This window comes from Aedes aegypti, chromosome 3 (assembly GCF_002204515.2).
Source record: "Aedes aegypti strain LVP_AGWG chromosome 3, AaegL5.0 Primary Assembly, whole genome shotgun sequence".
Lineage (NCBI taxonomy): Eukaryota > Metazoa > Arthropoda > Insecta > Diptera > Culicidae > Aedes > Aedes aegypti.
The window spans coordinates 208,135,298-208,151,586 of record NC_035109.1 but is presented as its reverse complement, the minus strand read 5'-3'; the positions used below and the strand labels follow the sequence as shown (position 1 = coordinate 208,151,586).

General features: G+C 37.6%; 1 protein-coding gene across 2 annotated transcripts in view; it reads right to left on the bottom strand.

Annotated features, from left to right (window-relative positions):
• Positions 1-3,755: 3,755 nt before the first annotated feature.
• The window catches only part of LOC5569646 (zwei Ig domain protein zig-8), a 761,269-nt gene continuing 748,735 nt past the window's right edge, over positions 3,756-16,289 (bottom strand). Inside the window, exon 10 of one of the 2 annotated variants that reach the window (XM_001658620.2) lies at positions 3,756-3,903. In XM_001658620.2, the coding sequence (XP_001658670.2) occupies positions 3,791-3,903 (113 nt within the window). In that variant the 3' untranslated portion in view covers positions 3,756-3,790. The remainder of the gene's footprint in view (positions 3,904-16,289) is intronic. The other variant, XM_021854888.1, reaches the window with a different exon arrangement.

Sequence of the window (16,289 nt, the reverse complement as noted above, 5' to 3'; positions counted from 1 at the left end):
TTTTTAAAAAGTCGGTTATATAAACTGATAAAGATCAATAGAGTACTGATTTTATCGAAATTTATTTGATAATATTTGGATTCCGAAGGATAACACAACAAAAAGTTGCAAATAGTGATAAATTTGCCCCCGGATTACGGTAATATGAACTTTGTTGATAAGTATTGTTATACACATGAAGTTTGTACTCTGAAGCAAATTAAGCATTGCTATACAAGCTGACAACTTTGCATGCAAGTTAACTGAAATATTGCATTTTCAACAGCCAATATCTCAAAATCTAGACGTGCTATGACATTTTTTAAAACGGCAATGGATCCAGCAACCCTTATTTAAATACATAGCGGCATTTTGGTGCCTTAGACAAAAACGTGTTCCGCAGTGTAATTCTTTGCATCACGTTGGGAACCCTGTAGGAAATCCTGATCGATTTTTGCGAATTATTTAAAACATACCAAACCTTATAGGGTATCTTTTGAAAACGCTCTCAGACAAATCTCAGGCAACTTCTTCGGAACTCTTAGGAATGCTTAAGAAGTCATTCTAAATCACAGGTTTGCGAATCTTCAAAACATCGCTAAGTTTTCAATTGTACAACTCTGCAAGTGATTTTGAATCTCTTTTTTTAACTCAAGCCTAATACGAAAACTCAAACCATCAAACAGAAAATACAACCCAGTAAATCGGAGCTCACATCTGTGCCCATGACATTCTCCCCAGCAGATAATCCTACGTTCCATGAAACATACATTCGATTCATGGTAAACTTCCGATTTGCTCTCCTTGCAGCACCATTAAACAGCACACATCTCGATTTTACCCACCCGTAAAATCGTTCATAACTCAAACCTTTGATTTTTTTTTGCCCTTCAACCAACTCGAACTCACTTGGGTTGATATGTTTCCACTCGCGTTCATTCCGTAACATGCCATCGATACAAGCATGGGCGTTGTTAGGATTTCTAACATTTTGTAAGGTTTTCTGTAAACTTTTTTGTAGAAGCTCTATAAGCATTTCTAAAGGAATTCCGAGCAAAATATTTGAAACAAAATAAGATAAATTACTGAAAAAATCCCTGGATTTATTTCTTGGGGATTCCCTACCTTAGGAAATACTTGGGGGTGTTCTTAGTGAAATTCCTGGTTTTGTGAACTATCTGTATTACTTCCAGAAGAGAAAATTATTGAAATTTCTAGAAGAATCCCTTAAAAGTTAATAAAGGAGATCTTAGTTCATCAAAGATTTCCAGAAACAAATATTAGAAAATACTTTATGGGGTTTTCCTTGACAAAGGACAAATTTTCAAAGTAATTTTCGACCGAATTCGAGAGGATTACGAAACTCTTTGAAATATGAGCAGAAGAATCTCCGAAGATGTAATTTTAGACAAATGCTTTTAAGAATCGCTTTAAATTTCCCAATAGGTTCGTTGCTAAACTTACTGAAATTGAATTGTTGCAATTCCTTTTATTATAAAAAATCCTGTCAGGATTTAACTAATGGATTCTAGGTACTTATCTTGAGAGAAGTTCTTTGTGAACTATAGAGATTTCATAGAAATTTCAGGAAACATTCAGAGATTCACTTCTGGGAAAATTATTACAGGCATATAAATACAAGATGTTGCTGAAGGTTTGTAAAAGAAATTTGTTGTACTATTAGATTTTTTTTCAAGAAACACTGAAATGATTATTAATGAAATTCCTTGAAGAATCTAAAAAGAAATCAAGTTTAAAAATGGATAAGCTGTTGGAATTCCAGGAAGAAGGCTCTGCAGAGGATTCAAAATAAAATTTTGAAAGCAATTCTGAAGCTTCCTCTCTGGTCCTCCCTGGAAATTCCTTGAAGAATCGAAAATGAAATCAAATTAAAAAATAATGGAATTCCTTAGAATATGTGGACCTATTCATAATCAAATTTCTTGACAAACTTTTCGAAGAATACCTGAATGAATTTATTTTGAGATAACTTAACAGATGCTTAGCAAAACCTTTTGAGTTCTTTTTTATTTCCGGATAGATTCCTCGCAAGATCCATTGCGGAATGTTTAGAAAACCTTCGAATGGTTTCTGATAAGATCTTTAGCTGAAGTCTGATTTACAGTTGGAATCTAGGGATGATCCAAAAATTTTATCATAAGACAATTATGTTGAGGGGCAAAGCCTGCCCCCTGGTTACGCCCATAGACACAAGTACCGCACCATCGCCATTGTGCCAAACTAAACGATGTATTCAATTGATGGCCAACATTTTCCACGCTTGGCTAGTAGGTACGATCACAATTTTTTCTGCGGTCGCTTTCGACTCACTATCTCTCAGATTGGATGCCCCACCAGTTACTAGTGTTGAGAATTATTCCATGTGCGTTCGGGGAGCCTTTGGGTCCTCTGGGATGATGTTTGAGTTTTTGGGGACTAGCAGGAATGTGAAACAGAATAACCCATCATAGCTGTGTAGGCCGCTGGTACTAGATGGAAAAAGATAGAGAGTGCGAGAGACTCTATCGAAAACCGTAAAAGCAAGACTTACAATTTATTGTCCACGACGTGAAATTCAGTGTTGGTAATAATCGATAAATATTCCAGTATACACGCTTTCTTTTTTTATTTGGACTGCATTTCTGGACTTACTCACAGTGGTGAAACAATTGCTCACAGTGGTCATATTTCAAAGCTTCATGTTTAATTTCTTTAATATCTTACAGGATTTTGGGACTATTGGAGTTTGTTCTATCCAAACTCCAATGTTCTTTCCCTACAGGATCCCTTTTTTCTGCTTTTTTAACTGAAATATCTTACTTCTGATGTTTGAAATTTTCATTTTTTTTAAATAATGAGCATTTTTCAGTAGAAAACTTTGATATTATTTCCTTTCAGTTATGTGGAGCAAAATGCGTAAATAATAGAAAAATAAGAAAAAAGGTTAGTCTAAAGCTGAGAGGGACTCACGAGGAGAAAAAATATCAACGTCATATGCAGCCCAGATTCCGGTTCACGAAACGTCAGCCCGTCGTTTTTATGGCTGAGAAAGTGCAAAGTGTTTTTAAAAACCTCAGTCAGTGGAGCAGTTTTTTCAAAGATGCTGATAAATCTAAAAACGAGACTTGTTATTCCTTGTTATTACGCTTGCTGGCATGAAATTTCATTTAAAAGGCTATTTATGCTTCGGTGTGATGCAAACGAGAAGTGTAAAATTTCTTTCAGATTTTCTGTTCACCCTATCAAACCCCATTTAGGAAAAATCAAACGATACCAAATATGACCATCGAGAGCAATTTTTCACCGACTGTGCATATCCCGGGAATCAAAGTAGACATGCTGGATGCAGCTGGAAGCGTTGCTACGAATGTGCCATATCCGTCCAGCCTACTTTGATTGAACGATCATGATTACACACCAGAATAGTCCACAGCTGGTTTATGTCGTTTGGTTTCGATTTTTTTGTGTTACTTCTTTCTAGAATTTAGGAATGCATCTAACTCTAGGTGTTTTTTCTGCATGTTTCTTAATCAATTGTATTTTTTATTACTGCCAAAAAACGGCGATGGATGATCGGTGATAACGATGTGAAGGGAACAAACTTTTTTTCTTCGCTTCTTTTCTCTTTCTACAGTAGTTTGAAATATCTCAGTCGATGTACGTTGTGAGCAAATGTCCAGATTCGCACCGAATCCCACCTATACATTTCGGTTGTGGCTGAACGCGTTCCTCGTTTTGTGTCTGTGACTCGTTTGCTGCTGGTATGTTGTATATGATTTTCAAATTTATTAACTTAGATAAATTCTCTTAACTAGTACATGCGACAGCTTAGCTGAGCGTAGATAACCAAAACGAGTAACATAACAAATGACCTATGCTGCAATAAAATATGGATGTTCCTCTGCTTAACCATTGATATACTGTCTGAAAGAAAAGAGATAAAGAGCAATATGAGGGGGAAAGAGACAAAGAAAAGAGAAAAAGTGCAGTTTAGTAGTGATGGAAACACATTCATTTCAGTAGCAAAATGTGCACATAAATTTTTGCTTTCGGAGCATCGGATCAACCAAGGCGAAATCGCACTATCTCACAGAAACCAAAACCCGATGGCGGAAGCAAACGAGAGCAGTCAGAAGTTGTCGATGTTCTGAGTTCCCTCGGGTGACCACGTTTCGGAAAAAAGTTCGATATATCGTCACGTTATTGTCGATACGCTTGACACAAAAAGCACTGCTGGAACCTCACAGAAGCATGACGTGATAAAAGTCGAAGTTACACAATTCTTTTATTGACACAGCTTGCAGGGCATCACTATTCTGAACAGATGAGCCGAACTGTCTCATGTACAGCTATCCCCTTATTTAGGACGCACTCCATCTACGCGATTTCATATCTTCATATAAATTCTCAAGATTTTCCCTATAGGACGGTTACTCTATACGCCTCAAAGCGCGAAACGCAACATACTGTTAGCCATCTATACTTTGGTAGCGCAACTAGTCAAACGATGAGAGATTTGATTTTTCATGCATCCATCACATGCCGCTGTGGGGAAAAATGTTTTATTTTCCTGATAACAGACGGTTAACAGTGAAATAGTTAGGCGGAAGAGGTAGGAATATCCATTCTCTATGTTCTACATACGTTTGTTTCTTGTATTATTATACTACTTTCATAAAAATTGAGATCCGGCTGGTAGGAGCACTAGTTTGAGGTTGGAAAACCAGGATATGTGAGGTTAGTTTTATTGGAACATTCGCCTGAGCGATTTTTGCGCTTGAATAAAACACGTTTCGAGACATTCTCCGCTGCCACTAAAAATACCATTGGGTAGATAAATGAATTCTCTACCATTGGATCTCATTCAATTTCATGCATAACTTCACTTGAGCGGTGAAAATAAATATTTTGTTCCGAATGTTTTGAAACCATGTATGAGTTTGACATTGCTGTCGTAAACCATCATCATGACGACAGCAGCACATTCCAGCGGACGTCTTGGGAGCGAATTTGTTTTAGCATTTAAATACAATACATAATTTCCATAGCTGAGATGAGGAGTTCCTTTCAACAGCTCAATAGTTCAGATTGACAAAAAAAATACTAATTACAAGATACAGATTAGCATAAAAGGAGAAAACTACTTAAAAAGTTCGAAATTGCAAAATGTAATGGAGATGAAAAGTTTTATTTAGAGTGGTTGAATGAGAAACAATGAGAAAACGGGTAATATTGGATTATAAGTATGCTTTTCAGGTCACTGCACTGGACTGTTATCTCTCAGTTTATTAGGTTAACTCAGAATATGGGGCTTTTAGGCGTATTTCCATTCCATTATTCCTGGAGGCGAATGACATTGAAGTTAAAACCTCCTTAATAAATAATAATAATAATAATTCCATTATTCCACAGCGCAAATTTCCTTCATTTTTTTTCAAATCTGATTAAATATTCTACTAACATTTTTTTTTATTAATATTAAATTCATTTATTTTCTCAGTGATCTGAAAATTTTAAATAGTTAAAACACAATCCTGAAACCTGTTTTTCTTGATTTTTATCAAATTTATATTTTGTGAGTTGAAGCCAAAATCTGAGTCTTTTGTATTACAAAATAAATGAAAATTGAATCAGTGGGTAAAACTTTAGTTTGTTACACGATGTTTTGCATTTCGAAATCTACACTTAAGAAATAAAGATTCATTTTTTTTTTTGAGAAATTGTGCTTTTTCAATATCTTAAGCATAGTTTTGATCTATTCGGTTCTTAATTAGGGTAATATGTGTGCAAGTTAAAGTTTTCCAAGAATTATACATGAGTAAATGAAAATAAATTCATCATCTCTAAGTGGTAGAATATCTACCATACTGGACCCTAGAAGATTGTTATGTTAAAAAACCCTTTCTATCGTCAAGATCCCCGGTTTGGTTATTAAGTAAGTATAACAGGTGTTCTGGTTCATCCCATAAACTTCGTCTAATAAATACCTCCAATATACTGATGTGAATAGCAATCTTTTGATGGGTTCCAACTATTCGTTTAACCCTCTGTTTGTTTTATGGGGTCAATATGACCCCAGAGAATTTTGGAGGGCTGTTAGTGAATCGATTTCATTCACACATTTGAGCTTATCTATGATTTGTTTATTTTGCACATTAAATTTTTTCAAATATCTTGAAAAACATTCTTCAAAAATTATAAAAATCGGGAGATTAGAGAATAATGTTTTCTGTATAGCGCCATCATGTAGTGGAATTCCCAACTAACCAATGTGTAACATAGTAACCCTACCCCTGTTACAAATCTTTTTTAAGTATAGTTTTATGTTAAACTGTTCCTGGGATATAAGCGTCCAAAGTTTCCAAATTTTACGTTTTTAATTTCTTGTTCTCATAATAACACCTCTCACCAAGACCTTCCCTCTTTTGAATTTTCTTATAGTTTTAAGTAAAACTGAAAGAAATATTTTCTTCCGAAACAGCAGAAAACCAAAATCGATTGAAATTCCGTGAAGTTTTAACAATTTTATTTTAGGGTCAATTTTGCCTTATCGCACAGACAGACGGGTAAACAGGGTTTTGTACGGATAAATATAGATGCCTTTAGTCCTCCAAGGACTATGGAATACAGGCCTCAGGATCTACAAGCCTTAGTAGCTGTATATTGAAAGTTTTTAACTATCAAGTATCAGGTATCAGAAGGCCGGCTCCAAAGGCACGTTCCCCACCAGTTGGGAGATTTGTGCCATCGCCATATTTGAGCCTATTTCATCATCTACCCGATGGGAGATGGAAGAGAAGAAAAAGATAAGAGGAAATAAGAGTGGGTTCCCTGGAAGAGGGAAGATCGCATGAGCGAAATGAGAGCATGTAGCTCCATACCACAATGGGTTCGAACTGGACAGTTACATATCAGGTGATACGAAGTTCATCGGATACGGTTCATCAGAGTCACAGCTATCACACACAAATGAGTCAGCACGCTGAATATTTGCCATGCGATAGTTGAGTCGGCAGTGGCCTGTCAACGCTCTGACAGATTTGATAAATACTTTGCCACCCTTTGAGATGGCTCAGTAATGCACAATTTTGTTTGACGACACGACTCCAAACTATTCCAATATTGCTTGTGCTGAATTGCCGCCCAATTTATCTGAAGCTACACCCAGCTATTCGAAATTGAAATAGCAGGCTCAGGGCCAATGAAGTCATGCGATGCTTCATCGCGAGCTAGCTCATCAGCCAATTCATTTCCAGCGATGGAAGAATGGCCAGGTACCCATATAAGGTTTACAAAGTTGACTGAATTCAGTTCCTCAATTTGAGTTCGACATGCGATAACAAGCTTCGACCTTAAGTTGGCCGAAGCAAGAGCTTTCATAACAGTTTGACTATCTGAACAGAAGTATATGGCTTTACCCATTACGCGCTGTTGAAGTGCTGATTGCACTCCACACATAAGAGCAAATATTTCCTCCTGAAAAACGGTGCTGCTTCTACCAAGTGAGTAAAACTGATTCAGCCTTACCTCACGAGAATATACACCTGCATCAGCTCTGCCTTCAAGAAGGGAGCCATCAGTGTAACATGCTATATTGTTTGACATACTTCTTTCCAAATAGCAAGACGTCCACTCTTCCCGTGAAGGGAATTGTGTGGTAAGGTAAAAAGGTATAATACGCCCCCCCTTAAGGAAAAACTGCTCTATCGCAGTAGCAAATGCATCACTCCTAAAGTTTTTTATGTCAATGTGTTGCTCATTTAGTTGGTCATGCTCTGCATGCAACTTTCTCTTTCCAGGTTGCTTCTAAAAAGTGTACTAGATGTTTTTGTGTAAACCGTCCCAATGTTTACATTTCAAAACAATATGGGCAATATGCCCCTCCCATAGAAAAAAGGTCAACAGCGTTGTAGAAATGTTTCCAAGGAGAATTCCACCACTTGCTAAGCTCAAAGGGGTCCATTAGCAGTCGTCTTCCGGTAAAAGTTTATGCAATAAGTACAATAGTGTAGGAAGGGCTTCATTAGCGGCAAGGCTTGCTTATCGGATGCATAATTTTACGCCAAAAACCTGATTTTCGATATTTTTAGAATTTCTATTGATTGTTTATACTTCTCAAAGAACGTATATGCTCAACATCATTTATTCGCGAATAGTTAAGGAATGTAATCATATTTACGTGTAAAAGAAGCCTCAATCCCGTGAAACTTCAGAGGGGCGTATTGCCCCAGTGGGGCGTATTACACCGAGTTACCCTAAATGTCTTGTAAGGAAAGTGACAAGCAATTGTGAGATCACTTGGAGCAAGGACAATTTTGTCCCAATTCACCAAAAGTGGGTACAATGAAGTGTGCGTAGATCTACTATTCCATAGATTTTTTTCCGGTAGATCCAGTACCGTCGTGCGGGGTGACATTGGGCTATGAGGGTGACTTTGGGCCAATATTTTTACAGCAAACTAAAACCGGAATAATGAAAACAATGTGGCAAGCTTCAAGAATACGTTATAATTAGCCACTGGATCGTCATGGATTAGTATTTTGACACCCGCTCTAGTCATGAGATGCATCGAAAAGGGCGGTCAAAGTCACCCCCTAGGCCCAATGTCACCCCGCACGGCGGTACTCATAAACGGTAAGAGCAAGAAAGTGCTTCTTGTTTAAGACGTATATGTAGTTGTTGTTTGTTTGTTTGTTCCATTAACGACCCTTTAATCGTTTCCGATCATTCGGCTCGAAGACTAATTCAGTAATTAACATTTCATATTTTCCCCTTCCTTTTTAACCATGCGATCCATTGAGTGACGTTCTTCTTCTTCTTTCTGGCGTTACGTCCCAACTGGGACAAAGCCTGCTTCTCAGCTTAGTGTTCTTATGAGCACTTCCACAGTTATTAACTGAGAGCTTTCTATGCCAATTGACCATTTTTGCATGTGTATATCGTGTGGCAGGTACGATGATACTTTATGCCCTGGGAAGTCGAGAAAATTTCCAACCCGAAAAGATCCTCGACCGGTGGGATTCGAACCCACGACCCTCACAGCTTGGTCTTGCTGAATAGCTGCGCGTTTACCGCTACGGCTATCTGGGCCCCTGGGTCTGAGTGACGTTACTGGGTTCGACATTGTCATCTAAGTTAACCGTTTCCATATCGCTATCGCCTGATGATTCCTCCTCTGCGGGTAAAGTAGCTTGCTGCTGTGCTGCTTCACGAATGGCTTTTTCGGTGAGATCTTGCTTCTTCCTCGGTGTTGATTCCATTGACGAGTCGATCGGACGGCTCACTGCTCGTTTGGATTGCTGTACGTGTTTCTGCTGCTGCTGCTGTTTCGTTCTATTCGTCTTTTGAGTATCAGTGGTGGTAGGCTTACCAGTCGTCGGCTTGATCTTCATGGTACTCGATGATGATGCACTCGTTAAGTCGAATAAGACCGATTTGGTTGGTTTGGGTTCGTTGGATGTTTGTTTATTATCGGGCGTTGGTTTGTTGGTGATCGGCATATTGGACATTGGTTTGGCTTCCTTCTTATTTTGTGCACATTTACGGCCGAGATGCCGTGGTTGTGCACAATGCCTGCACGAGAGAGGCTGATTGCAGTAAGTAATCAGGCTCTCCTGACCTTTGATGGCTACAAACGATCGAATATGCGTATGTAGCGTTATGACTCGCACGCCTGATGAAATTTGTTGGTAAGCGAAGTTTGACGATCAGCTCAATTCCTTCACGTCGTGTACATCACCGTTGCGATGTGAAAACGTCGCAATGTCTTCGTTGGTGATGCTTTCGGAGAGGTCATGCACTTTGACCTCTGTGTACCCCTTATCGATAGTTAGCCGTATTCTGTATTTGCAGCCTTCCACCTCCAAATCGTGTCGCCCAACGTGTTTATTCACTACATTTTCGGCTGTCACTAATTCCACACATTTCACGTGTACGCATTTTAGCGAATGGTTGACTTGTAAGCGCCTAACTTGGCTTGGCGCTATTCCAAGAGTTTGTTTGATGATGTCATGAATTTCTTCATAACTTGTACGTCGCGGTTAGTTCGATAAATCGACTTTGAACATGTTTTCGCGGGAATAGAGAGCCATCACCACAAACTAAGTGAGGTTCGCTCACAAAACACACAACTTAATGAAGAGCACTCTTGAAAGTGCGTCCACCCGATAGGAAGCTTGATCTCACACTGGTATGTGTAGTGGCGCAACGTCGAAAAGGGTCAATATTGGTCAAACAACTGTGTAAATGCGTTTGATATACTTGGGTTTGAGGCCCCAAGTTTTACCAAAGGTTCGACGGCATTGACCAAAGACCACGCAAGCTTTTTTGACTCTGAAATCAATGTGAGGTGCCCAAGAAAGTTTGGAATCTAGAACGACTCCGACATAGTTTACCTGATCTGTTACATTAATGTCAGTGCCAAAAAGACGTAAAGGTCGAATTCAATCGCGGTTTCGGTTCGGCTATTCTGAGAAACGGGATATTCGGGGGAAATGGCGTTCGGGAAACTAGAGTTTGGGGGAACGGACATTCTGGGAAATGAATATATAACTAGAATAGCCACTTTTGGGAACACCGGAAGTTCCCAGAGTATTTACACCAAAACATATCATGCGATGGCTCATTCTTCATGTCTTGTCGTGAATAGGTTAACTCTAGACTTAGTGAATATTGACAATAGTGGTCACTACCCAGCAACCAGAAATTGCATAACAGTAGACGAAGTCGTTTTTATATACAAATTGCATTACACGCGCACTACATAGTGAATAAATTCATTTAACCGATGAGTTTCCTCGCAATATACGCTATTTTATGAGTTAATATGTTCATTTCGTATACTTGTATAAAGTAAGTAGGATCAACCCGTAGCAGCTGTCAAATAAACTAAGTCGCATAATAAATTATTAAATTATTTCGAAATGAAATTTACAAACTCGCATTGCATGTCAATTTTCATCATATATACATGTACGTATATCGCCTCCACTAGGTTGGGTGACAAAACGTCGAAAGACAAAATGTCGAATGCCAAAATGTCGAATGCCAAAACGTCGAAAGGACAAAACGTCGAAGGGACAAAACGTCGAATGCCAAAACGTCGAAAGACAAAAGGTCGAATGCCAAAACGTCGAATGCCAAAATGTCGAAAGGACAAAACGTTGAAAGACAAAATGTCGAATTCCAAAACGTCGAAAAAGAAAAACGTTGAAGGGACAACACGTCGAAATAAAAAAATGTCGATTCCAAAACGTTGAAAGGACAAAACGTCAAAGAAAAAAAAATCGAGGGTGTTTGGCAAAACTTGCGCTGTAGTGACTTTGACCTATTCGATTAATAAGTAATGCGAAGGAAATCGATAATAATGTAACGTCAAATTCAAACACTCAACAATGTTTTAAACAGTTGAGGCATTGAAAAATATTTCGATTTGACTATTATCACCATGATATCGTAATTTATAGCTCGTCTTCGAAGTGATAATAAAAATAAAATGCTAAATAACTAAAATTTATCTGAATTTGAAAAGAAATTTTTTGATGTTCAGGTTATAAAATAATTTTTTAAGTATCTCACCAAAGTGCTAGTTAGTCAAACATTGAAAAATAAGTTAATTATTTGATTGATTTTTACATTTTCAATAAAAGAATGAGTACATTTTAGAAGAATAAAAAATCCACTAATTATCAAGAATCCATTCGTAAATTTGATGAGATTGATGTCACTAGTTTGTTGAAAGAACGGATGTATCTTATAAAAATGAATAATACTCTATCTACCAACATTAAGCTTAACCAGAAGCAAATTCAATTCACCAAGTTCTGTATTAAATTTTGAGAAGTTATTTTACAGTAACATAATCACAAAAAAATGAACCTATTGAGATACAAAGATTTTGTTTTAGGTGAAAACAAATTTATCTTACGTAAAATGCTGGAATCATCACATTCTGAGGCATCTTGCTTTAGTACAAATTAAAATTTTGTTCGCCCACTAGTCGTAGGAAAAAAATGTAAAGTACAAAGGGGCAAGTTGAAGTGGCTGGGATAAAATAGAATGGTAGCTGACACGCTACAAATGAAACAACCTCCTGTTCACATCTACTGATATCGTATTCAAAACTTTGCCTTCCAACTCGTCCCAGTGCACGTTACACTACTTTTTTCTCTTCATTTGCTGTTATAAGCATCCAGAGGTACGGCGAATTTGTTTTTCGAAGTGCTTCACTGCTTCTTGTCTAGATAGAAATTGACATTTTAGTGAAAATTTGTTCTATGCTTACTGTGATGAAAATTGCGAATTGTGCTTTTTCCAACACCTTTCGCATCGCAACAATTTTTTCCTTAGCAACACTACTGCTTTCGACGTTTTGTCCCTTCGACGTTTTGTCCTTTTCGACGTTTTGGGATTCGACGTTTTGGCATTCGACGTTTTGGGATTCGACCTTTTGTCTTTCGACATTTTGTCCCTAAACCCCTCCACTATTGTAGGTATAAGGGCATTTCGCGACATTTTATACGTGAGACCTTGCACATAGATGCATCGCTTCTACGGTTAGTCTGATGGAGGCCTTAGCTTATTCATTATATTTGGTCATTATCTACACAAGTTCAAGAATTATGTTAAGCATATGATATCTAAATTTAGTAGTTTATAGCACCCACTATACCTTAACAGACGTGTACACTAATTTTTCCAACAGGTTGGATATTGGATCAGTTCCGAATGAATTACCGAATAACTTCTATTTATTATAAGGAGTAGAAAATAAATGAGAAAAAAGTATCGGTAGAAGCAATGGAAGTTGGTAATCTTGCCTACAGAGTTATTTAAAATTCATAGTACAACCAATAAGCTTGGATTACAACTTTTTTGAATAACATCGTAGGTTTGTGAGCAATTTTGGATACATTACACGTTTTGTTTAAATAGTTAGTCAAGTTACATATCAGTGTGTTCTGAGGATCATAAGATTATTATTATTATTCATGGCAGAATAGTTTCCGAGCTATAATGTAGCTCGATGGATAGGAATAAAAAGGTTTTACAAGAATTGGAGGCTGTATATAAGCAATATATTATAAGAATTGGAGGCTGTAGTCAGTGGCGTAGCTAGGGTTTTTGGGGCCCAGTGAGAGGTCAGATTCGGGGGCCCTTCATACAATAACATACATGCATACCTTCAATAAATATTAGGATTAGTGGTTGAAAATAATGAACATTGTGTTTTCGTATTCAAATTAATTACTTATCAGGCTCAAATTTAAGGCGATGCGTCAACTTTTTACCGATTTTCAAACATCTCTTCTTTTTCTAAAAAACATGCATAATTCAAGGATGTGTTAATCTGAGCAAACATTACACTCTATAGTAGCTTTCTTTTCTTCTTGATTGGACTTCTTCTTCTTCTTTTTTTCTGGCGTAACGTCCCAACTGGGACAAAGCCTGCTTCTCAGATTAGTTTTCTTATGAGCACTTCCACAGTTATTAACTGAGAGCTTTCTTTGCCGATTGACCATTTTTGCATGTGTGTATCGTATGGCAGGTACGAAGATACTCTATGCCCTGGGAATCGTAAAAATTTCCTTTACGAAAAGATCCTTGACCAGCGGGATTCGAACGCACGACCCTCAGCATGGTCATGCTGAATAGCTGCGCGTTTACCGCTACGGCTATAGGTTGATTGGACTATGTTTTCTCAATTTTTCGATTTTGTCCGTTATTGGGTGCTGTTCGATACTGGGGGATCTCCCCCTACAAATGAACTCAGAAAAAAAAGCGTTTTATGCGAGGAAACTAATTAGTCTGACGATTTTATTCACCGTGTTTTGCGGGTTTGATGTAATTTGTATAAATTAGCGAGTTATTACGTGAACTTTCATGTGACTTCTGGTTGTCTGGGATGTTTATGTTACACGATGCGGAAATCTGTAGTGGGACTGATATGCGGTTACTTTTCATTATGGGACAATTCAACTTGCTGTTTTCCCTATTTTTTCCGAATAAATCATATTATCTCAATATTGCAGCTGAAAAAGCATTGGAAGATATATTGAAAACTGAACTTAGCTCAATTTTGACGAAAATGCGTGATTCACGGCAGTGCGGATATCACAAAAAAATGTTGATTTTTTTTTAAAACGAGACCCTGCATCAATTTTTAAGGGGAAATCCTGTAAAATCAGGTGTGGAACTCTTGGAGAAATCACAGGAATGATTTCTATAACATAACTCAAAACTTTGGGAGTATTTCGTGATGGAAACCCGGTTGAGCTTATTATGAAATTCGTGGAATTCCTAATAAATTTTGTAAAATAATCAATGGAAAAATCTGTGGAGTGATTACTGAAGGATGGTTCTGAAAACGACTGAAAGTGTATCGGAAAAATTGCCATGAGAGCTTCAAACCTAGAATAAACCTTTGTTTGTTTATGCTGGAAGAATTTATTTAGCAATATTTTCAAAGAATCCTAAAGTTATAACTAATGAAATGAATACAAACACTTTTGAAAGAATCCTTCTACGATATGCTGTAAGAATTTCTGTGGGAATTATTCGTTTGAATATCATTATTGGACAGCCTATTTCTGGAGCAAATTGTGTTATCTAAGCATATCATGAGAAATCATTTGAAGAATATCAAAACGAATTCCTGCGATACTACTTGTGGCATCTTTCTGGAGGTGTCATCGTACGTATTTTTGAAGAAAATTTTGATTGAATCACTAGTAGAATTCCTAAAGATTTTGCACGACGAATCTTTGTATCTATGGAATAGTCGCGTAGTAATCTCTGGAGCCTCAAGCATTTGCAACAGGATTCATTGTAATGCGGAAAAAGTAAAAAGGGATTTTAAATATTGTTTGTGTTAAAAAAACAACTTTTAGGGACCTCTGTTCACCTTTGGTGGCGTTTTGGTAAAGCACTAAACTCAGACATCATATACTCAAAATAGTTTATGAACCTGTATAAAATATAGCGAAAATTCCTGAATGATCTGGAACCCTTCGCATTACTCTAGGTAGATTATACATTTTTAAATCGTATAAACCATCGTAACTTATCGCAAATCCCGGGTTTGCTCACTTCTTGAACGAACACATTTCGTTAGATGATATAACAGTTTTCAACGGAAGTTTATGTGATTTGTTATAATAGCTGCGTAATGATTAACGAGCCGTTATCAGTCATTGAAAGTTTAAAAACCATAATTTTCTGGCTAAATAATTTGAAAATTATCATATAGGGTAAGTGTACCAGTTATGAACATAGTGGTTCCCTATTTAGCCATACGAGTTTACTTCAATGTCTTCAAATTTTGAAAATTTGTGTGTGTTGTAGCAGTTCGATTTAAGATTTATCTTGATGTTAAAGCATTCAGAAAGATTTAAAATGTGAAAGTAATCAAAATGTCACATATGGCCAAATAGGGAACCACTATGGCCATAACTGGTACACTTTCACTAGTTATATTAAATTAAACTTGTAAAGCCCTTAACATATTTCAGTTGTCAATTTCAAAAGTTTTGATCATAACTGCCAACTTAAGCGCTCTCAGATTACTGTGAAAAGTATTTTAATATTAACTGCCGACAACGACACCACCAGAGAAATCCAGAGACTAGAAATCGTGCCTACTTTGGACTCCGCAGAACGCTCCGATCGAGCAAAGTTCGCCATCGCACGAAGTTAACCATCTACAAGACGCTGATTAGACCGGTACTCCTCTATGGGCACGAAACATGGACCTTACGTGCAGAGGATCAATGCGCCCTTGGTGTTTTCGAACGGAAGGTGTTGCGGACCATCTACGGCGAAGCGCAGATGCAAGACGGAAAGTGGAGAAGGCGAATGAACCACGAATTGCACCAGCTGCTGGGAGAACCAACCATTGTCCACCTCGCAAAAATTGAGAGGTTGCGGAGGGCCGGGCATGTCATCAGAATATCGGATAACAACCCAGTGAAAATGGTTCTTGAAAACAAGACGACGTGGTGCGCAGCGAGCTAGATGGGTCGATCAAGTTGAGGACGATCTTCGCAGAATGCGTGGCTGGCGACGGGCAGCCATGGACCGAGTCGAATTAAGACGTCTCCTACGTACAGAAGAGGCCACCCAGACCTTAGCTTGACTGGTAAGGTAAGTAATGAATGAACTAGAACACCTGTTGTACTCATTAAGTTACCTAAACAGAGATCTTAACGTAAGAAATTATCCATACCCTTTCCAAACGCAAATCTACAATATATTCTGACAACTTAAAGTTCGGGGTTTCTTATCTGAATGAAGATCAAAAGTATTATTATGGT